At 34.2% G+C, this 23,218-nt stretch overlaps 2 protein-coding genes across 2 annotated transcripts; both read left to right on the forward strand.

Moving 5' to 3' along the window:
* The first annotated feature begins 1,481 nt into the window (after nt 1-1,481).
* Nucleotides 1,482-2,348, forward strand: LOC135266514 (trypsin eta-like). Its single transcript, XM_064357440.1, has one exon. The coding sequence runs from the start codon at nt 1,482-1,484 to the stop codon at nt 2,346-2,348; it is 867 nt and encodes a 288-aa protein (XP_064213510.1).
* A 2,074-nt stretch (nt 2,349-4,422) lies between these two features.
* Nucleotides 4,423-10,805, forward strand: LOC663608 (uncharacterized protein). Its single transcript, XM_064357441.1, has 7 exons — nt 4,423-4,604; nt 5,675-6,021; nt 8,673-8,828; nt 8,881-9,072; nt 9,108-10,069; nt 10,116-10,452; nt 10,502-10,805. Exons 2-7 carry the CDS (start codon nt 5,680-5,682, stop codon nt 10,658-10,660), a joined length of 2,148 nt encoding a protein of 715 aa, XP_064213511.1. The 5' UTR covers nt 4,423-4,604; nt 5,675-5,679; the 3' UTR covers nt 10,661-10,805.
* Nucleotides 10,806-23,218: the final 12,413 nt, after the last annotated feature.

Below are 23,218 nucleotides of genomic sequence, written 5' to 3' on the forward strand. Positions count from 1 at the left end.
CTCCATTACGAAAATTAGTAAACATCTGGGTCTCGATTTTTAAATTTTAATTAGTTTTGGAAAATAACTGGATTAGAGACCACAATTTTGTCAATTTCAAGCGGCTTTGTTTCATCTGGAAATAATAAATTGACGTTATTTCCGCTTTCTAAATTTTTCTCTCAATATTTGATTTGCATTATTTCTGAGACGGAAATTGCAATATTGTGATACAGTCGAAAGAAAGATTAAATTGATTAAGTAAGCAGTGCAATTAAAGAGGAACGCTATCACTTATCAGTAATTGATAACTCAATTAGAGCAAACTACCGGAACAGATGTCACCCTAACTTCGGCTAATGTGTGCAAATGTGCACTTTGTGTTGCCTACGTTTCACCCAACTCCGACTTGAATTTCAAATTAAATAAATCCCGGCTTTAATCAAGAAAAAATGAAATCATAATCCGATTATGCTAAGTGTATCGGGAGAGAGAAATTGATTTCTAGATTCGTGCGAGTTCATATCAACTCTCAAGTACTTTTCTGTGTGGATAACTCCTAACAAAAATAGCAAAAGCTACTTTTAGTGGAGAAAATTAAGCTAATGTGGTGAAGCCAAGAGGAAACAATCCGCATACAAGACAAACATTTGCACAAAACGCGATAAATTCCAGGTTCAAAGGATATCCGACTTTGTAATTCGGTTTTGCGATAGTTGCTGTTAAAAATCAATTAGTAAAGTGTAATTAAAATAGTTACAATTATGTGGAATAAAAACAATAACAAAAACTTGATTTTTGGTCTAAAAATGTGTTTAAATTTTCAGAACTTGTAAAAATAATGTCATTTTTGACATAATTATTCTGTGAACTATCATTATTTATTATTATGATTATTTTGCTGAATAAACGCTTAGAAAAGGTAAAATTTTTTGTCATTTCCAAACAAATTTGGTGATTTTTTCGTTCTAGTTTAATAAAAACAGAACTACATTTTTCCACAACTTTTTGTTGCCTTTTACAAAAATTTTCACATTATTAATTGCTTCAACAAGTGTTGTAACGCTATTTACTGAAATTTTAAAGTGTGAAAGTAAGTCATTATCCAAAGCGTCTTGACTAAAATAATGCTGTGCTTTTGCAAAGGCTAGTGAATTTTTAAAATAAAAAAATAGTTAATATACACAACTAGTGTTTCCATCTGAAAAATAGAAAAATTAAAAACTTAGAAACTGACACTATAAAAGTAAGTTTAGCGAAGAGAAATGAATATAACGAACCGATTTTGAAACATTTTCTGAGTTTGTTATAACCGGACACTAGTGTGGTTTTCACGTTTTTTGTGACTGCACAAATGGAATTTTTGGTAGTTCAGTCATCTTTCTGATTTTTTCGACTTGAAAGAGGTCGTTTGCAGCGAAGCATGTCAGCAGGTGCAATCACACCTGTCGTGCACTTTTAATTTTTTCCGGAATAATAAAACTGATCACAGAGTGTCATAGATGTCAAATCGTGACATTTGCATAACATTATCATTGATCCTCCTTATCTACCCAAAACGAAGCTTTGCTGGTTGCAACCGTCCGTTCGCCATCACCATCAGACCGGCAAGAGGTTCAATGCAAGTCTGTGGTGGAGTTCTCCTTCACGCAAGATGGGCTCTAACGGCAGCTCATTGTGTTTACGGCATTGAAACACCGTCAAGCATCGCCGTGATGGCAAAACTGACCAAATTCAAGAAAATCATCGTTGAACGAATCTTCATTTACGATTTGTTCGACCCCAAAACATTAGAAAGCGATTACAGTTTGTTGTACGTTGGGAATAATTTTCCCAAAATGACTTTCGCTATGCTTTGTAGCAAAGCACTGTTTTCGTATCTTTTGGCAAAGGAGCAACGAAACGTACAAGTTGTAACGTGGGAAGAGAATAACCCGTCTGTTAAAAAAGGACGGTTAATGGTGGAGAAGTGTCGTCAGGTCGATATTCTTGCGTTCGCACATTGTAGATTTTTTTTCGCTACGACTTTGAACCCCGAAGTTATGTTTTGTACAACGAGTGATAAAAATGGTCAAACACCTTGTAGAGGTGATTCTGGGAGTCCCATTCTTTACGGGAGGGTGGTCTTAGGGTCGATTTCATTTGGCGATGGTTGCAAGAAATTACGGAGACCTTCAGTCTACAGCAGGATTGATCAAGGACTTGGTTTCATCAATAGTTCTATTAAAACACTTGGCTATGCTTTGAGCACAACCACACTCCCCAAAGAGAAACACCCTGTGTACTACATTTCAGCAGGAAATGTTCCTGCAAGACAAACACTCCTATTTGTGATTATTCTTTCATTAAGTTTCGTGTTATTAAAGTAAATCAAAGGCCCAATTATTCTTTTTATTCGTTGGCGACGTGAGAAAAACTCGTAATTAATACAGTAATTTAGATAACGCTCGCTACATTGTAAAATACCCAACCGCGTCAATATTTACATTGTGTTTTTTTTAATTAGTCCATTAGCTCGCCATTTTCTTGCACGGATATGGCAACATCCTGTGCATTATCGGAAGTATCCAACAACATGCTTGATCTCTAACCAAATCAAACACTTAACTAGTTTTGAAACTAAACAAATTACTTCCATCACAATAATATTTTCTCGGTTTCAAGTCACCGCTTATGTTCACGACCGGAAATCTTAATTTTACACCGTAACCATTAGAGGGAAGCAACAAATGTAAATCTATTATTCAAAATACACAAGACGGACGTAATTCTCTAATTATGGAGAGTCGGATCGTATTCAGGCTTTTCGGATGAGATTTCCCGGCTTCGAGACTTCAATTACACTAACTGGGATGAAAATTTTTAAATTAATCATTTACTTCGAATTCGCTACTTGTTTTTCGTTTTTTTTTTAAGAATAAACATAATAAAAATGGTTGTGGAAACTATTGACTGACTATTTTTCACCAGCGTAAATAAGAAAAGTAAAGAAATCAGTTTTTCTCGTGAGATTTTCCAGCGGAAGTGCACCGATTAAACATAATTGTTATTACATAATGCGTTTAATTTATCGATACTAGGACAGAAACTAATGGTTTATAAGGCCTCCCTTTGCTCAGTTGTTATTAATTGCATTTAGACAATAACCCGGATTAAAAATTAAAACATTAATTTTGGATCTTTTCCCATGAGATCGCTTCGTTTTATAAACGGCTTAAGTTGACTCAATGATTTCTGTACAAAAAGGATGGCGGTCAGTGGCATTACGAGCACAATAAAACTCCCGGTGTAATATTGGCGAAGGGTTCGTTCTCACGACACAATATTCTCATACCTTTTCTACCTGTAGCTCTTATTTTTTCTGTAAAAAATGTGAATTTAAACGCCTATGAGTAAATTTTTCCAACTCTTATCGAATCGATATAATTGTCACACAAAACGCAAACTTCATTCAGAAGATGTGGACATGGCAAAGATGAATTAGTCTGACGGGATCGGGATAATTTCCCACGGGAACTCACAGGATAGGAAGTTGATGTTTTTGCAGTGTCGAATTGTGACCAGTTTTACTTATAATAATTAAACAGTGGCGAGTTTCATTCCTTACCTGGGCTTGTGCAACACGGACAATAGAAAGGAATGGCTGGAATTTGGCAAAAGCCGAAAGAAAGAAAAGGCCACAGACACCGAGGTGCCGCACAACAAGGATAAAAAATATTTTTGCAAAATACGACTGTTTAAAAAGATTAGATTGTGGGAAAACTACATTTAGCTTAGCTTTTAGATTCCAGAATTATCAGCTTTTGTTCAGTGGAACACAATTTTTTTTGTTAGAGTTCTAGCACATGTAATTATTTTCCTCCTGTTCTTGTCCATCTGTCTTCGAGTCTTCCCCCCCTCGAAAAGTGCCACGTGCCCAAACATCTGTTCTACCGGAACCTCTTTGTTACCTAACACGACAGATGGTAGCAAAGAAACGGCCCTTTCAATATTATTCAACATTTGGACGCAAAAATCTCGCGAGAAAAATGAATTGGCGACTTTTTGGCGCCTCAAGGAACGCGAATTCATGAAAACCTTGAAACGCGGGGTTTAGAACCTGAGAATGAATAAAACGGATATGGGAGGATGGATGAGGCCATTTACACCACAATTGCGTTCGACCTGACTGCCTTCCAGCCGAAAAAATCCATAAACACAGACACAATTACAAATAATTGGAGTAATTAGCAAAAAGAGTGATTGACAGGCAGGCGACAAAGTTATTTCTTCCAACTTGCAAAATTATACAAACAGGTTTTACGAACTTATTTTGATCAAATAGTTTTTACTTAATTAATAAACTGGTTTGGTTAGTACCATCGGAAGTTGGGTTTTAAACTATGCAAATTGATGGATTCACCCAATTCATGGTCCAAATTACGTTCCCCAGTCCCATAGGTAGCGGTTGCCTGATTGGAAGGAAGAGGGTCTGCCCAAGGCACCGGCAGTTAACCAGACTACCATCGTACCACATGCACACAGTTCTAACACAAACACAGGATGTGCTCGGAACGTTTTCGATTTTTGTGATTGTGCGAGTGTGATTTTCGAGTGTTTTGACCATGGAATAGAAGCGAAAAAAGGTAAAGAATGTCGTTCACACGGACCCATTGTTATTCCAACAACAAACTCTGGCTTCGCTTTTAAAGTGGCTTCTGGACTGCTAATTAATTTGGTCTTAATATTAAACCAGAACGATTAGTCACTCAGACTATCTAAAAATAAATAATGTGATCAAAAATGTTTTTACGTTCGCTCCCTTTTTTTTTGATAATTTTATTTTCATTTGACAAATTGACAAATAATTGTAAGATCTTTGATTTTTGTTAGTACTGTATGACCATCCATCGTTTTCTTTGTTGTAAATAGCTGCGTTTAAAACAATGCTGTTCCACATCTAGAATTTATGAAAACGCTTAGCGAAGGCTTAAATAGCTGCGAGCTTGAGAATCTCCTCGGAATTTTGCTGCAATGTCGCGAGCTTCCAACTTTTTTCAATGTACCTAGCTACATTAAAATAGTTATTTTTTTGTAATGACACGCCAAGACATGAGTGTATTTGTATGACACACCTGCAGAGTCCCCTCAGGCATACCGATGGTATTTTTAACCTTTTCACCATCAATATTAAAACTCGTAGTTTGTTGATAGATTTTCAGTTGCAATTTCCTGACGGAATTCAATTTAAATCAGTTTACTTTCAGTAATCCCATCAATCGCATTTCCGTCGAAATTTATTGCAAGTCGAAAAAATTTAATTAGTATTTTAAGAGTCTGGAAAAACTGAGATTAATAAACAACGTTTGCCTTTTCAAACGCAGCTGCACGATTATCAAGGGGTTAACATTGCTAGCAGTGTATTGTATAATAATTTTCTAGTTGTTTGTCATTGTGTTGTAGTTACATGCCTCCAAACACAAACGACATTAATATTTATTAGGTGGGAGAGCCTGCCAGCGGGGGTGATAAATTCATTGAGAGACGAAGAAGTTTTATACTCCAATAACCGTAATTCGAAATAGAGTTGGACATATACATCTATCTCTAAAACAGATTTTTAATGCAATTTCTTCTGCGAGATTATTATATCTCTATAAACAATGTCTAAGCCGCACAATTTCCTACCAACTCGTCTAAAAATGTAAAATTTTAGCCAAAATGTCTCGCATCATTCTCTTGTTTGTCCTTGTGACGACCACTACCTGTGATGACCTCCTGGACGAGTACGTCCGGCACGTTGACGACGTCAATAAACCAAATAAAGTGCACCAAAGACGCCTCCGTCGAGACATTGCAGATAAATGGACTCATTCCGAGGTCTTGGATAATGTCGGTGATGTGGTTTTGAGGTGGCAACCGCGACACCGGGAGATCCTCTTCAGAGTGGAAGCAAGGACGAAAGGATACGTTGCCATAGGTTTCAGTCCAGATGGAGGCAAGGAAAACGCAGATATTGTCATGGGATGGGTCGATGACAGGACTCTAAGGGCCTACCTCTTGGTGAGTTTTATTAATTACAGGACTTATTAAAAACTTATCCGGAAAAGTGGCACGTTATTTCATTCAAGTCGTCGATCTGAGAAAATCTCGCATGCTTCCAAAAGATTTAATATTTAATGCATAATTAAGTGGTTATTGATTACTTAACACTTTTTCTTCTATTAGCTCGTTTCTAGCGTAATTGTTGTGTTAAACTTTCGCAATTTAATTATTACACTGAGTTGCATCCAAGTCCTTTGTTCGAAATTAAAAATTGTGTAAACTCTTCCGTCCGGAATGCATTTTATGCAAATTCAAACGAATAAATTATTACATTTTTTGTCACAGTGTATTAAATATAAATCACTTAGAAGACGTCTAATTGCGAGGAATTCCAAGAATGTCACTTGCAACAAGAGAATTACGAGCATTTTGTGCCATGATAACTGATAATTCTGATAGAAATTTATAAATTGTTTGAATTATGCCTTCCCACAGAGTAACAACTACATTCGCCAAGTCATTATTTAATTAAAAATTGTATTCTTCTTTTTTTAAATAAATGTCGGTGATTTATCGAAAAGGGAATGGTCTTTGTATTGCTTGTCCCATTTTTTCAAAGTCAAATGACGCAAAAGACATAAGAATTGGCCGCCTTGGGCAAGTAACCGAACGAACTTTGCTATTCCGCGTCTTGAATCGATCACACGTGCAAATAATCTTTGTACTCGTCCATATTTGCACAAGACAATCGTCTTCAGCCGTTCCCCTACCTACTCTACAATTTCCATATCAATTGCGGCATAATTTCGGTCGCTCTTGAATTATAATAACTCGTTCTAATTAATTCACTACGTGAAAAATGGTGCAAGTAGCACCTGCCTCTTGTAATTTTTGAAATAGCACATACTAGCAATAAATTATTCGACTTTGTATACATCGTGGTCAATGTAGTGGAAAATAATAAAACCGCACTTTTCTATAGTTGAAATGTCCTTTCGTTTATGAATTCACTTAGACGTAGGATGAGAGCAACCACAAGTTATTTTAACGGCGTCTTGGTTTGATGGATGTTTCGAAATGTAGGCGGTAAAGGCTTATTTAGTAGGAAAATGTGTGGCAAATTATTTAGAAAAATCGTTTACTACTAAATTAAATAGAAAAATATTAAAGTGGAAGATAATAAAAAAAATGTTGCAATATTTATGTGATTCCCCCAAGTGTTTGACCCTCTTTCGCTTGCTCTTATATCGTCCCACATATTTTATTAATATTAAAATAAAATTTTCTCTCGCATTTGAGCACTTCCTCGACTTTGTTAAACTCGTCCCAATAAAATAGATAAGATAACTCAATTTGAGTGAACTTCGGATCACTTCACCTTTCTCAGGCCCATTTTACATAATCGTGAAATTTCAATTTTTTCCACGTCTGATTAAAACTGTATCTCCAGGATGATCGTGTCACGAATAACCAGTCTTTGATGTGTTTATTATTTTGTTGAAATTGTTCCGGATATAGTAATTGCGTATTAACATACGAATTAGCATTAGTTGGAGGCGCCGATTTAGACAGGAAATCGCATTGTGAATTCATTATTTCTGTTAGGAATCGCTCTGAGAATTATCATAATGAGGCGACTGTTGTCGAGTGATGGAATTTTGCGGTAAAATTAATTTTCTGATGACAAAGCGACTGTGCAATAACGACGAGCAAAATTGAATTTTTATTCTTGGGTCATTTGATGTCGTTAAAAAGTCATGTCGGGGTTGTTGCCACTTTTACTATACATTTTTAAGTAATATTCCGCTCAACACTATCTTAAATATTCTAAACGCGTTTCATTTCATGTAAAATCATGTAAATTGAGTAAAATTCCACAAAAACTAACACACCTGTTGTACTGGAACTAGAATTTGATCGTTATTTTCACTTAGTTGAAGGAAGTGTAATTTTTAGCTGATGTATAAGGAAAACAGAGGAAGTGTTTGGTAATAAAAGTCATACTTGACGAAAGCTCTTTAATGACATGACGTTTTAATTAATTACCTACAAGATTAACATTTAGCGGGTCTTTTCCGCCGCTAATCACTGGTGTGGCAGTAATTCGTCTAAAATTTCAAAGACTATAGTTTCAAGTGAGCTAACTAATTAGGAATATGAGAAAAAATGTTCGTGTTAACGGCACAAAAATAAATACAAAGAATAAATCCGTTCATAAACTCATTAAATGAATCGCCAATAAATACTTCATGGAAGTGTTTTAATCCTTTCCAAAGCGATTTTATTCTCAGTTTATGCTATAAATAGAACTCGTAACAATTTTATCTGTTGTTAACCCGGTTCTATGCACGAAAGGCATTTTAATTTTTACCGTAAAAATGGTAAATTGATCAATGTTACGATTTAGTGGACCACACTGGCAAGAATGTCAACCGTTTTTTAATTAACGTACAAATATTTAACGACCAATTAAAGTAACATTTTTAGTTTGGTCCCGAATTTTCGCTTCATAATCCGAGCACTTTGCCTCAATTAAATTACTTAATAATTCGACCAACACTCGAGTTTCTCAGATAATCGAGTCTCTATTAACATGAAGATCACTCTACAACTTCCTGTCCCCAACATCCGGCAATTATTCAACGGAATTCCCAACGTTTTTTTTCCAGGACTGCCATGGGGTGCCCGACAGCCAAGGAAGTGTTCCCATCAAAGATGAAATCGATAATTATACGCTTATGAGCGGGAGCCAAAACGATACTCATACCGTTATCGAATTTAGAAGGGTTTTGGACACGTGTGACCCCAACGACTACGTCCTTACGGTGATTTCTTCCAAAAAAATTAAACAAATAAAAATAAAAAATCAATTGATAGGGAGATACAGTTGTGGTAATTTGGGCGTATCACAACACCGACCCGCACCTAGGGGCCGAAATGATTTATCACGGGGATAAAAGAGGGGCCCAGAGTCTTCACTTATTGGGACCCCCCGCCTGTCTCCAAGGCTTCGGGGGGCAACATCAGGAATTGGGACGTAACGCTTCGAAACGTAAGTCATTTTTGTATGTTTTCCATTTGTGCAATTTTTGCATCAGTTTGAGATAATCAGCAACATGAACACGGTCTACTGGTGCAAAATCTTCAAAGCTCCAACCCTCCAACACAAGCACCATATCGTGGGGTACGAACCCCTAATTGGCCCTAACCACACCACCTTCGTCCACCATATGATCCTTCACGAGTGCGAACTCGACGGAGAAGACGTCCACAAATGGGAACGCTTCTCGAAAGAAAACGGACGTTTGTGCTACGGCCCTAACATGGCCCCAGAGTGGGAAAAATGTCTTACGCCACTTGTAGCCTGGGCTATTGGGTCCAAAGGCGAGAATTTCCCCAAACATGTTGGACTTCCGCTAGCAGCAAAGAAAAATTCGTTTTACATGTTGGAAGTCCATTTTGATAATCCGGCAATGAAGCAAGCCCAAGACACGTCAGGACTTCGGTTACATTACACCAGTGATTTGAGAGAAAATGAAGGAGGGATTCTTACAACAGGGATTGCTCTATCTAGCTTACATTTCATTCCGCCGTATCAGAGAGAATATAAAACGGCCGGTTATTGTAACACTGATTGCACCAAAGCAACGTTTCCGAAAGAGGGAATTCATGTGGTTTCGGTTATGTTGCATTCACATCTAGCTGGCAGGAAACTAAAGTTGAGACACATCCGAGCTGGAAGGGAACTCCCACCTTTGGCACAAGACGAGCATTACGATTTCAATTACCAACAATCACGGGCTTTATCCCAGGATGTTATTATCCTACCAGGAGATGGTCTCGTAACCGAATGCACGTACTCCACACTTAATCGCAACAAACCGACACTTGGGGGCTACTCCACCAAGGAGGAGATGTGTCTAGCGTTCGTTTTACACTACCCGAGGACGCAACTCGCTGGTTGTTACTCCATGTCTCCTATAAAATATTTTTTCAAAAATTTGGGAGTCAATAAATTCTACGGCAAGAATATGGAAGAGATTGAAAATATTTTCTTGCACGGAGAGTAAGTTATATTAATTTGTTATTGTGTTTGCTTATTTTACTACTAGGGCTGAAACTAATCCGGTTTCACCGTCAACTTCGCCCAATAAGCCACTTTTTCCGTACCAGCCGGGTGACGAAATGTCGCCGGAAGCCAACAGAAGGGCCATTATAGCCCTACAGAATGCCAAAGATTATACCATTGAAGGAGAGACGCATGAGGGACAAACCATGTTTGATAAACTAGTGATAGAGGATCCGGAGGAGTTTAGGAACAAGTCGTTTATGGATCATTTGCAAGATATTCCCTACAACGAGTCGCTGATCACTAGGAAAATGGAGGAGTACTTCTACACGGGGCTTCACTTGACTTTTTGTAGGAAACGTGATGATTCACTTGCGATTGTATGGCTTTTAATTATTATTTTTTTGTGTGTTGACTTTTCTGTTACAGAAGGAAAGCATCGTGAATTTTCCAAATTTTACGGTTTACTCCGACGACCAAAAAGTTCAATGCAGTTTTAAACTGAAACGTTCACCCTCATCGTCAGTGTCGATTAAATCGCGATTTGTTATTTTACTCATTTTGGTGTTTCTCCAGTCAGGTCTTTAAAGCAACCAATGTAAATAATGGTCTTGTACATATCATTCACCAAATAATTATTTATAAATAGGTTTAAGTTTCAATGCTGTGAGTTGATTAAGTCATCCGGATACATGTATTCGACTTTTTGTACTTAATAAACGTTCTAGTTTTACTTGTGTTTTTTTAAGCACATATTACGGAGCACATACCTACATTTGTGGGATATTGTTACATAATATAATATAATAAACTAAAAATCCTAGCTCAAAACTGTTTGTTACAGCAAGTTTATTTTACGTATTGTTTTTTTTGAGATATCGCGTTGATAAAAGAAAAATAAATGTAGGCGCGAAATTTTGAATTTCAAGTTAATTTTTTAAATATCTCTGACACTAAGTCTCGGACGCAAATTTGTCCTATGAGAGTAAAGATGTACTTTGATGCAATATAAACGACGGGCTAGTTGAAATTGTAATTTTCAATAGTCATTTTGCTATCTCTTTAAGGAGACATAAAAGACCTACTTATTTTTGTGTTTTTGTAATGTCCAGTTTAAGCGGTGAAGTTGCAGGGGTCACTCGATGGGGTTTACATAAGTTTGAAAAACCTACCCTTACATTTTTTCTTAAGTTTTAAAGTTTTTTTTTTTTAGTTTGGGGGACTGTTTAAAATGGAGAATAAGTTGGTATTAATTAAAAAATTCACGGTAAACTAGGAACAGAGATATGGGGTTTATTTATTGAAGGGTTGTTTTTTTTTAAGTGTTTAAATGTAATTTAAAGCTTCTTATTTTGTTTTACTTTGTCTGTTGTTGCCGTAATTCTTGGATCATGTTGAAAGTCGTCAAAAACGCAAAATAAACGGAATTTCCGCCCCACCAAAAACTAAGGGTAAGTTAAATTTTTTTTTGTATGATGGCTGTAAGGGTCTTATTGCACAATTTTAAAAAGTGGGACTTAAAAAAAAAGAGAGAAATAGAGTCTATTCACTAGGTTCAATGGTTTCATTTTGCCTAAATTCCTACATTTGTCATAGTAAAAAATTTTATTCATTAAAAAAATTCATAACTCGAAAACTAAAAGTCGTAGAGCACTGCGGTTTGTTCCATTGGATTTAGCGGTTCATTTTCTGTATTATACCAACTTTTCATGAGATTTAAAATTTTCAATTTCTTGGCTCAAATTTCCACTTACCTTCAAAGAGGTGAAAAAAAATTTTTTTTTTAAACTAACTCCAGCAAATTTTTATGGACTTCTACATGCATATGTTCAATTTTTTGATGTTTGATTTTTTCAATTTTTGTCGCGATTTTGGTCGATTTCGGGTACCCGGAACATTTCTCGAGCAATAGCTCCGGAACTATTAGAGATAACCCCATGAAGTGTATTATCGTTGGAAAGCTCTTTAGATTATCTATTTTTTTCAAAAAAGATTATTGTTCTCCGACTAATAGTTTTCGAGCAAATTGCTGCTAAATGCAAAAATTGGTAAAATTTTAAAAAATTCATAACTAAAAAACTATTGGGAATTTGGCAATTTTCTCGATGCCAATCGATTTCCCGGATCATTTTGCATAGGTATGGATCAAAACAGTTCCACTTTTTACAATAGTTTAGCCGTAAATGAGAAAATAAAAAAAATTAAAAAAAAGTTAACACCCCCCCCCTTAAAATTGGTCAATTTTTAAAGTGTCTCAAAATCAAATGAAACCTATTCTATCTTATAGATTTTGATGTGCTCTTTACGATCGAACAAACCGTTTTCTTCTAGCTCTTTTAGTTTGGCCGTAATCGGCGTTTGAAAATTGAAAATTTTTTTGCGAGATATCGCCTTAAGTTCTATGCCATTTTGTAGAGTTTTTTATTCCGGTTATCCTCCGGTTATCCTCCATTTTTCCGTTTCTCGATATCTTTAATAGTTTCGCCGTAATTGGCGATTGAAAATTGAAAAAAAGTGAAAATGGAAACCTTTTTTTGCGTTTTTCTCGGAAACTGTAAGACTTAGAGCAACGAACAAAAAACCATCTGATAGCGCTTAATTTTGTCTATTTTTTCGACTAAACCCGGAGCCGCTCCGGGCAACGGTTCCGGCTACAGAGGCGATCAAAGTTTTTCACTAAAAAAATTCATAAAAAAAAAACTAAAAGTCGTAGAGCATTGCGGTTTGTTCGGTTGAATTCTACGGCTCATTTTACATATTATATCGATTTTTCACAAGAATTAAAAATTTAAAAATTTTTGCCTAAATTTAGGGTAGCCATTTGTCATAGTGAAAAATTTTATTCATTAAAAAAATTCATAACTCGAAAACTAAAAGTCGTAGAGCAGTGCGGTTTGTTCTATTGGATTCAGCGGCTTTTTTTCTTTATTATACTAATTTTTCACGCAATTTAAAATTTTCATTTTTTTTGCTCAAATTTCCTGAGTACTACACTACTTACCTTCAAAGAGATGAAAAAAAAATTTTTTTTAAACTCACTCCAGCAAATTTTTATGGACTTCTATATGTCTTAACAACTCACTAAAGTTGTTAAAAGTCCACAAAAAGTCCATATGTTCAATTTTTTGATGTTTGATTTTTTCAATTTTTGTCGCGATTTTGGTCGATTTCGGGTACCCGGAACATTTCTCGAGCAATAGCTCCGAAACTATTAGAGATAACCCCATGAAGTGTATTATCGTTGGAAAGCTCTTTAAATTATCTATTTTTTTCAAAAAAGATTATTGTTCTCCGACTAATAGTTTTCGAGCAAATTGCTGCTAAATGCAAAAATTGGTAAAATTTTAAAAAATTCATAACTAAAAAACTATTGGGAATTTGGCAATTTTCTCGATGCCAATCGATTCCCCGGATCATTTTGCATAGGTATGGATCAAAACAGTTCCACTTTTTACAATAGTTTAGCCGTAAATGAGAAAATAAAAAAAAATAAAAAAAAGTTAACACCCCCCCCTTAAAATTGGTCAATTTTTAAAGTGTCTCAAAATCAAATGAAACCTATTCTATCTTATAGATTTTGATGTGCTCTTTACGATCGAACAAACCGTTTTCTTCTAGCTCTTTTAGTTTGGCCGTAATCGGCGTTTGAAAATTGAAAATTTTTTTGCGAGATATCGCCTTAAGTCCTATGCCATTTTGTAGAGTTTTTTATTCCGGTTATCCTCCATTTTTCCGTTTCTCGATATCTTTAATAGTTTCGCCGTAATTGTCGATTGAAAATTGAAAAAAAGTGAAAATGGAAACCTTTTTTTGCGTTTTTCTCGGAAACTGTAAGACTTAGAGCAACGAACAAAAAACCATCTGATAGCGCTTAATTTTGTCTATTTTTTCGACCAAACCCGGAGCCGCTCCGGGCAACGGTTCCGGCTACAGAGGCGATCAAAGTTTTTCACTAAAAAAATTCATAAAAAAAAAACTAAAAGTCGTAGAGCATTGCGGTTTGTTCGGTTGAATTCTACGGCTCATTTTACATATTATATCGATTTTTCACAAGAATTAAAAATTTAAAAATTTTTGCCTAAATTTGGGGTAGCCATTTGTCATAGTGAAAAATTTTATTCATTAAAAAAATTCATAACTCGAAAACTAAAAGTCGTAGAGCAGTGCGGTTTGTTCTATTGGATTCAGCGGCTTTTTTTCTTTATTATACTAATTTTTCACGCAATTTAAAATTTTCATTTTTTTTGCTCAAATTTCCTGAGTACTACACTACTTACCTTCAAAGAGATGAAAAAAAATTTTTTTAAACTCACTCCAGCAAATTTTTATGGACTTCTATATGTCTTAACAACTCACTAAAGTTGTTAAAAGTCCACAAAAAGTCCATATGTTCAATTTTTTGATGTTTGATTTTTTCAATTTTTGTCGCGATTTTGGTCGATTTCGGGTACCCGGAACATTTCTCGAGCAATAGCTCCGGAACTATTAGAGATAACCCCATGAAGTGTATTATCGTTGGAAAGCTCTTTAAATTATCTATTTTTTTCAAAAAAGATTATTGTTCTCCGACTAATAGTTTTCGAGCAAATTGCTGCTAAATGCAAAAATTGGTAAAATTTTAAAAAATTTATAACTAAGAAACTATTGGGAATTTGGCAATTTTCTCGATGCCAATCGATTTCCCGGATCATTTTGCATAGGTATGGATCAAAACAGTTCCACTTTTTACAATAGTTTAGCCGTAAATGAGAAAATAAAAAAAATTAAAAAAAAGTTAACACCCCCCCCTTAAAATTGGTCAATTTTTAAAGTGTCTCAAAATCAAATGAAACCTATTCTATCTTATAGATTTTGATGTGCTCTTTACGATCGAACAAACCGTTTTCTTCTAGCTCTTTTAGTTTGGCCGTAATCGGCGTTTGAAAATTGAAAATTTTTTTGCGAGATATCGCCTTAAGTCCTATGCCATTTTGTAGAGTTTTTTATTCCGGTTATCCTCCATTTTTCCGTTTCTCGATATCTTTAATAGTTTCGCCGTAATTGGCGATTGAAAATTGAAAAAAAGTGAAAATGGAAACCTTTTTTTGCGTTTTTCTCGGAAACTGTAAGACTTAGAGCAACGAACAAAAAACCATCTGATAGCGCTTAATTTTGTCTATTTTTTCGACTAAACCCGGAGCCGCTCCGGGCAACGGTTCCGGCTACAGAGGCGATCAAAGTTTTTCACTAAAAAAATTCATAAAAAAAAAACTAAAAGTCGTAGAGCATTGCGGTTTGTTCGGTTGAATTCTACGGCTCATTTTACATATTATATCGATTTTTTACAAGAATTAAAAATTTAAAAATTTTTGCCTAAATTTAGGGTAGCCATTTGTCATAGTGAAAAATTTTATTCATTAAAAAAATTCATAACTCGAAAATTAAAAGTCGTAGAGCAGTGCGGTTTGTTCTATTGGATTCAGCGGCTTTTTTTCTTTATTATACTAATTTTTCACGCAATTTAAAATTTTCATTTTTTTTGCTCAAATTTCCTGAGTACTACACTACTTACCTTCAAAGAGATGAAAAAAAAATTTTTTTTAAACTCACTCCAGCAAATTTTTATGGACTTCTATATGTCTTAACAACTCACTAAAGTTGTTAAAAGTCCACAAGAAGTCCATATGTTCAATTTTTTGATGTTTGATTTTTTCAATTTTTGTCGCGATTTTGGTCGATTTCGGGTACCCGGAACATTTCTCGAGCAATAGCTCCGGAACTATTAGAGATAACCCCATGAAGTGTATTATCGTTGGAAAGCTATTTAAATTATCTATTTTTTTCAAAAAAGATTATTGTTCTCCGACTAATAGTTTTCGAGCAAATTGCTGCTAAATGCAAAAATTGGTAAAATTTTAAAAAATTCATAACTAAAAAACTATTGGGAATTTGGCAATTTTCTCGATGCCAATCGATTCCCCGGATCATTTTGCATAGGTATGGATCAAAACAGTTCCACTTTTTACAATAGTTTAGCCGTAAATGAGAAAATAAAAAAAATTAAAAAAAAGTTAACACCCCCCCCTTAAAATTGGTCAATTTTTAAAGTGTCTCAAAATCAAATGAAACCTATTCTATCTTATAGATTTTGATGTGCTCTTTACGATCGAACAAACCGTTTTCTTCTAGCTCTTTTAGTTTGGCCGTAATCGGCGTTTGAAAATTGAAAATTTTTTTGCGAGATATCGCCTTAAGTCCTATGCCATTTTGTAGAGTTTTTTATTCCGGTTATCCTCCATTTTTCCGTTTCTCGATATCTTTAATAGTTTCGCCGTAATTGGCGATTGAAAATTGAAAAAAAGTGAAAATGGAAACCTTTTTTTGCGTTTTTCTCGGAAACTGTAAGACTTAGAGCAACGAACAAAAAACCATCTGATAGCGCTTAATTTTGTCTATTTTTTCGACCAAACCCGGAGCCGCTCCGGGCAACGGTTCCGGCTACAGAGGCGATCAAAGTTTTTCACTAAAAAAATTCATAAAAAAAAAACTAAAAGTCGTAGAGCATTGCGGTTTGTTCGGTTGAATTCTACGGCTCATTTTACATATTATATCGATTTTTCACAAGAATTAAAAATTTAAAAATTTTTGCCTAAATTTAGGGTAGCCATTTGTCATTGTGAAAATTTTTATTCATTAAAAAAATTCATAACTCGAAAACTAAAAGTCGTAGAGCAGTGCGGTTTGTTCTATTGGATTCAGCGGCTTTTTTTCTTTATTATACTAATTTTTCACGCAATTTAAAATTTTCATTTTTTTTGCTCAAATTTCCTGAATACTACACTACTTACCTTGAAAGAGATGAAAAAAAAATTTTTTTTAAACTCACTCCAGCAAATTTTTATGGACTTCTATATGTCTTAACAACTCACTAAAGTTGTTAAAAGTCCACAAAAAGTCCATATGTTCAATTTTTTGATGTTTGATTTTTTCAATTTTTGTCGCGATTTTGGTCGATTTCGGGTACCCGGAACATTTCTCGAGCAATAGCTCCGGAACTATTAGAGGTAACCCCATGAAGTGTATTATCGTTGAAAAGCTCTTTAAATTTTCTATTTTTTTCAAAAAAGATTATTGTTCTCCGACTTATAGTTTTCGAGCAAATTGCTGCTAAATGCAAAAATTGGTAAAATTTTAAAAAATTCATAACTAAAAAACTATTGGGAATTTGGCAATTTTCTCGATGCCAATCGATTCCCCGGATCATTTTGCATAGGTATGGATCAAAACAGTTCCACTTTTTACAATAGTTTAGCCGTAAATGAGAAAATAAAAAAAATTAAAAAAAAGTTAACACCCCCCCCTTAAAATTGCTCAATTTTTAAAGTGTCTCAAAATCAAATGAAACCTATTCCATTTTATAGATTTTGATGTGCTCTTTACGATCGAACAAACCGTTTTCTTCTAGCTCTTTTAGTTTGGCCGTAATCGGCGTTTGAAAATTGAAAATTTTTTTGCGAGATATCGCCTTAAGTCCTATGCCATTTTGTAGAGTTTTTTATTCCGGTTATCCTCCATTTTTCCGTTTCTCGATATCTTTAATAGTTTCGCCGTAATTGGCGATTGAAAATTGAAAAAAAGTGAAAATGGAAACCTTTTTTTGCGTTTTTCTCGGAAACTGTAAGACTTAGAGCAACGAACAAAAAACCATCTGATAGCGCTTAATTTTGTCTATTTTTTCGACCAAACCCGGAGCCGCTCCGGGCAACGGTTCCGGCTACAGAGGCGATCAAAGTTTTTCACTAAAAAAATTCATAAAAAAAAAACTAAAAGTCGTAGAGCATTGCGGTTTGTTCGGTTGAATTCTACGGCTCATTTTACATATTATATCGATTTTTCACAAGAATTAAAAATTTAAAAATTTTTGCCTAAATTTAGGGTAGCCATTTGTCATTGTGAAAATTTTTATTCATTAAAAAAATTCATAACTCGAAAACTAAAAGTCGTAGAGCAGTGCGGTTTGTTCTATTGGATTCAGCGGCTTTTTTTCTTTATTATACTAATTTTTCACGCAATTTAAAATTTTCATTTTTTTTGCTCAAATTTCCTGAATACTACACTACTTACCTTGAAAGAGATGAAAAAAAAATTTTTTTTAAACTCACTCCAGCAAATTTTTATGGACTTCTATATGTCTTAACAACTCACTAAAGTTGTTAAAAGTCCACAAAAAGTCCATATGTTCAATTTTTTGATGTTTGATTTTTTCAATTTTTGTCGCGATTTTGGTCGATTTCGGGTACCCGGAACATTTCTCGAGCAATAGCTCCGGAACTATTAGAGGTAACCCCATGAAGTGTATTATCGTTGGAAAGCTCTTTAAATTTTCTATTTTTTTCAAAAAAGATTATTGTTCTCCGACTTATAGTTTTCGAGCAAATTGCTGCTAAATGCAAAAATTGGTAAAATTTTAAAAAATTCATAACTAAAAAACTATTGGGAATTTGGCAATTTTCTCGATGCCAATCGATTCCCCGGATCATTTTGCATAGGTATGGATCAAAACAGTTCCACTTTTTACAATAGTTTAGCCGTAAATGAGAAAATAAAAAAAATTAAAAAAAAGTTAACACCCCCCCCTTAAAATTGCTCAATTTTTAAAGTGTCTCAAAATCAAATGAAACCTATTCTATCTTATAGATTTTGATGTGCTCTTTACGATCGAACAAACCGTTTTCTTCTAGCTCTTTTAGTTTGGCCGTAATCGGCGTTTGAAAATTGAAAATTTTTTTGCGAGATATCGCCTTAAGTCCTATGCCATTTTGTAGAGTTTTTTATTCCGGTTATCCTCCATTTTTCCGTTTCTCGATATCTTTAATAGTTTCGCCGTAATTGGCGATTGAAAATTGAAAAAAAGTGAAAATGGAAACCTTTTTTTGCGTTTTTCTCGGAAACTGTAAGACTTAGAGCAACGAACAAAAAACCATCTGATAGCGCTTAATTTTGTCTATTTTTTCGACCAAACCCGGAGCCGCTCCGGGCAACGGTTCCGGCTACAGAGGCGATCAAAGTTTTTCACTAAAAAAATTCATAAAAAAAAAACTAAAAGTCGTAGAGCATTGCGGTTTGTTCGGTTGAATTCTACGGCTCATTTTACATATTATATCGATTTTTCACAAGAATTAAAAATTTAAAAATTTTTGCCTAAATTTAGGGTAGCCATTTGTCATAGTGAAAAATTTTATTCATTAAAAAAATTCATAACTCAAAAATTAAAAGTCGTAGAGCAGTGCGGTTTGTTCTATTGGATTCAGCGGCTTTTTTTCTTTATTATACTAATTTTTCACGCAATTTAAAATTTTCATTTTTTTTGCTCAAATTTCCTGAGTACTACACTACTTACCTTCAAAGAGATGAAAAAAAAAATTTTTTTAAACTCACTCCAGCAAATTTTTATGGACTTCTATATGTCTTAACAACTCACTAAAGTTGTTAAAAGTCCACAAAAAGTCCATATGTTCAATTTTTTTATGTTTGATTTTTTCAATTTTTGTCGCGATTTTGGTCGATTTCGGGTACCCGGAACATTTCTCGAGCAATAGCTCCGGAACTATTAGAGATAACCCCATGAAGTGTATTATCGTTGGAAAGCTATTTAAATTATCTATTTTTTTCAAAAAAGATTATTGTTCTCCGACTAATAGTTTTCGAGCAAATTGCTGCTAAATGCAAAAATTGGTAAAATTTTAAAAAATTCATAACTAAAAAACTATTGGGAATTTGGCAATTTTCTCGATGCCAATCGATTCCCCGGATCATTTTGCATAGGTATGGACCAAAACAGTTCCACTTTTTACAATAGTTTAGCCGTAAATGAGAAAATAAAAAAAATTAAAAAAAAGTTAACACCCCCCCCTTAAAATTGGTCAATTTTTAAAGTGTCTCAAAATCAAATGAAACCTATTCTATCTTATAGATTTTGATGTGCTCTTTACGATCGAACAAACCGTTTTCTTCTAGCTCTTTTAGTTTGGCCGTAATCGGCGTTTGAAAATTGAAAATTTTTTTGCGAGATATCGCCTTAAGTCCTATGCCATTTTGTAGAGTTTTTTATTCCGGTTATCCTCCATTTTTCCGTTTCTCGATATCTTTAATAGTTTCGCCGTAATTGGCGATTGAAAATTGAAAAAAAAGTGAAAATGGAAACCTTTTTTTGCGTTTTTCTCGGAAACTGTAAGACTTAGAGAAACGAACAAAAAACCATCTGATAGCGCTTAATTTTGTCTATTTTTTCGACCAAACCCGGAGCCGCTCCGGGCAACGGTTCCGGCTACAGAGGCGATCAAAGTTTTTCACTAAAAAAATTCATAAAAAAAAAACTAAAAGTCGTAGAGCATTGCGGTTTGTTCGGTTGAATTCTACGGCTCATTTTACATATTATATCGATTTTTCACAAGAATTAAAAATTTAAAAATTTTTGCCTAAATTTAGGGTAGCCATTTGTCATAGTGAAAAATGTTATTCATTAAAAAAATTCATAACTCGAAAACTAAAAGTCGTAGAGCAGTGCGGTTTGTTCTATTGGATTCAGCGGCTTTTTTTCTTTATTATACTAATTTTTCACGCAATTTAAAATTTTCATTTTTTTTGCTCAAATTTCCTGAGTACTACACTACTTACCTTCAAAGAGATGAAAAAAAAATTTTTTTTAAACTCACTCCAGCAAATTTTTATGGACTTCTATATGTCTTAACAACTCACTAAAGTTGTTAAAAGTCCACAAAAAGTCCATATGTTCAATTTTTTGATGTTTGATTTTTTCAATTTTTGTCGCGATTTTGGTCGATTTCGGGTACCCGGAACATTTCTCGAGCAATAGCTCCGAAACTATTAGAGATAACCCCATGAAGTGTATTATCGTTGGAAAGCTCTTTAAATTATCTATTTTTTTCAAAAAAGATTATTGTTCTCCGACTAATAGTTTTCGAGCAAATTGCTGCTAAATGCAAAAATTGGTAAAATTTTAAAAAATTCATAACTAAAAAACTATTGGGAATTTGGCAATTTTCTCGATGCCAATCGATTCCCCGGATCATTTTGCATAGGTATGGACCAAAACAGTTCCACTTTTTACAATAGTTTAGCCGTAAATGAGAAAATAAAAAAAATTAAAAAAAAGTTAACACCCCCCCCTTAAAATTGGTCAATTTTTAAAGTGTCTCAAAATCAAATGAAACCTATTCTATCTTATAGATTTTGATGTGCTCTTTACGATCGAACAAACCGTTTTCTTCTAGCTCTTTTAGTTTGGCCGTAATCGGCGTTTGAAAATTGAAAATTTTTTTGCGAGATATCGCCTTAAGTCCTATGCCATTTTGTAGAGTTTTTTATTCCGGTTATCCTCCATTTTTCCGTTTCTCGATATCTTTAATAGTTTCGCCGTAATTGGCGATTGAAAATTGAAAAAAAAGTGAAAATGGAAACCTTTTTTTGCGTTTTTCTCGGAAACTGTAAGACTTAGAGAAACGAACAAAAAACCATCTGATAGCGCTTAATTTTGTCTATTTTTTCGACCAAACCCGGAGCCGCTCCGGGCAACGGTTCCGGCTACAGAGGCGATCAAAGTTTTTCACTAAAAAAATTCATAAAAAAAAAACTAAAAGTCGTAGAGCATTGCGGTTTGTTCGGTTGAATTCTACGGCTCATTTTACATATTATATCGATTTTTCACAAGAATTAAAAATTTAAAAATTTTTGCCTAAATTTAGGGTAGCCATTTGTCATAGTGAAAAATGTTATTCATTAAAAAAATTCATAACTCGAAAACTAAAAGTCGTAGAGCAGTGCGGTTTGTTCTATTGGATTCAGCGGCTTTTTTTCTTTATTATACTAATTTTTCACGCAATTTAAAATTTTCATTTTTTTTGCTCAAATTTCCTGAGTACTACACTACTTACCTTCAAAGAGATGAAAAAAAAATTTTTTTTAAACTCACTCCAGCAAATTTTTATGGACTTCTATATGTCTTAACAACTCACTAAAGTTGTTAAAAGTCCACAAAAAGTCCATATGTTCAATTTTTTGATGTTTGATTTTTTCAATTTTTGTCGCGATTTTGGTCGATTTCGGGTACCCGGAACATTTCTCGAGCAATAGCTCCGAAACTATTAGAGATAACCCCATGAAGTGTATTATCGTTGGAAAGCTCTTTAAATTATCTATTTTTTTCAAAAAAGATTATTGTTCTCCGACTAATAGTTTTCGAGCAAATTGCTGCTAAATGCAAAAATTGGTAAAATTTTAAAAAATTCATAACTAAAAAACTATTGGGAATTTGGCAATTTTCTCGATGCCAATCGATTCCCCGGATCATTTTGCATAGGTATGGATCAAAACAGTTCCACTTTTTACAATAGTTTAGCCGTAAATGAGAAAATAAAAAAAAATAAAAAAAAGTTAACACCCCCCCCTTAAAATTGGTCAATTTTTAAAGTGTCTCAAAATCAAATGAAACCTATTCTATCTTATAGATTTTGATGTGCTCTTTACGATCGAACAAACCGTTTTCTTCTAGCTCTTTTAGTTTGGCCGTAATCGGCGTTTGAAAATTGAAAATTTTTTTGCGAGATATCGCCTTAAGTCCTATGCCATTTTGTAGAGTTTTTTATTCCGGTTATCCTCCATTTTTCCGTTTCTCGATATCTTTAATAGTTTCGCCGTAATTGTCGATTGAAAATTGAAAAAAAGTGAAAATGGAAACCTTTTTTTGCGTTTTTCTCGGAAACTGTAAGACTTAGAGCAACGAACAAAAAACCATCTGATAGCGCTTAATTTTGTCTATTTTTTCGACCAAACCCGGAGCCGCTCCGGGCAACGGTTCCGGCTACAGAGGCGATCAAAGTTTTTCACTAAAAAAATTCATAAAAAAAAAACTAAAAGTCGTAGAGCATTGCGGTTTGTTCGGTTGAATTCTACGGCTCATTTTACATATTATATCGATTTTTCACAAGAATTAAAAATTTAAAAATTTTTGCCTAAATTTGGGGTAGCCATTTGTCATAGTGAAAAATTTTATTCATTAAAAAAATTCATAACTCGAAAACTAAAAGTCGTAGAGCAGTGCGGTTTGTTCTATTGGATTCAGCGGCTTTTTTTCTTTATTATACTAAT

The sequence above is a fragment of the Tribolium castaneum genome, chromosome 6 (assembly GCF_031307605.1).
Source record: "Tribolium castaneum strain GA2 chromosome 6, icTriCast1.1, whole genome shotgun sequence".
NCBI lineage: Eukaryota > Metazoa > Arthropoda > Insecta > Coleoptera > Tenebrionidae > Tribolium > Tribolium castaneum.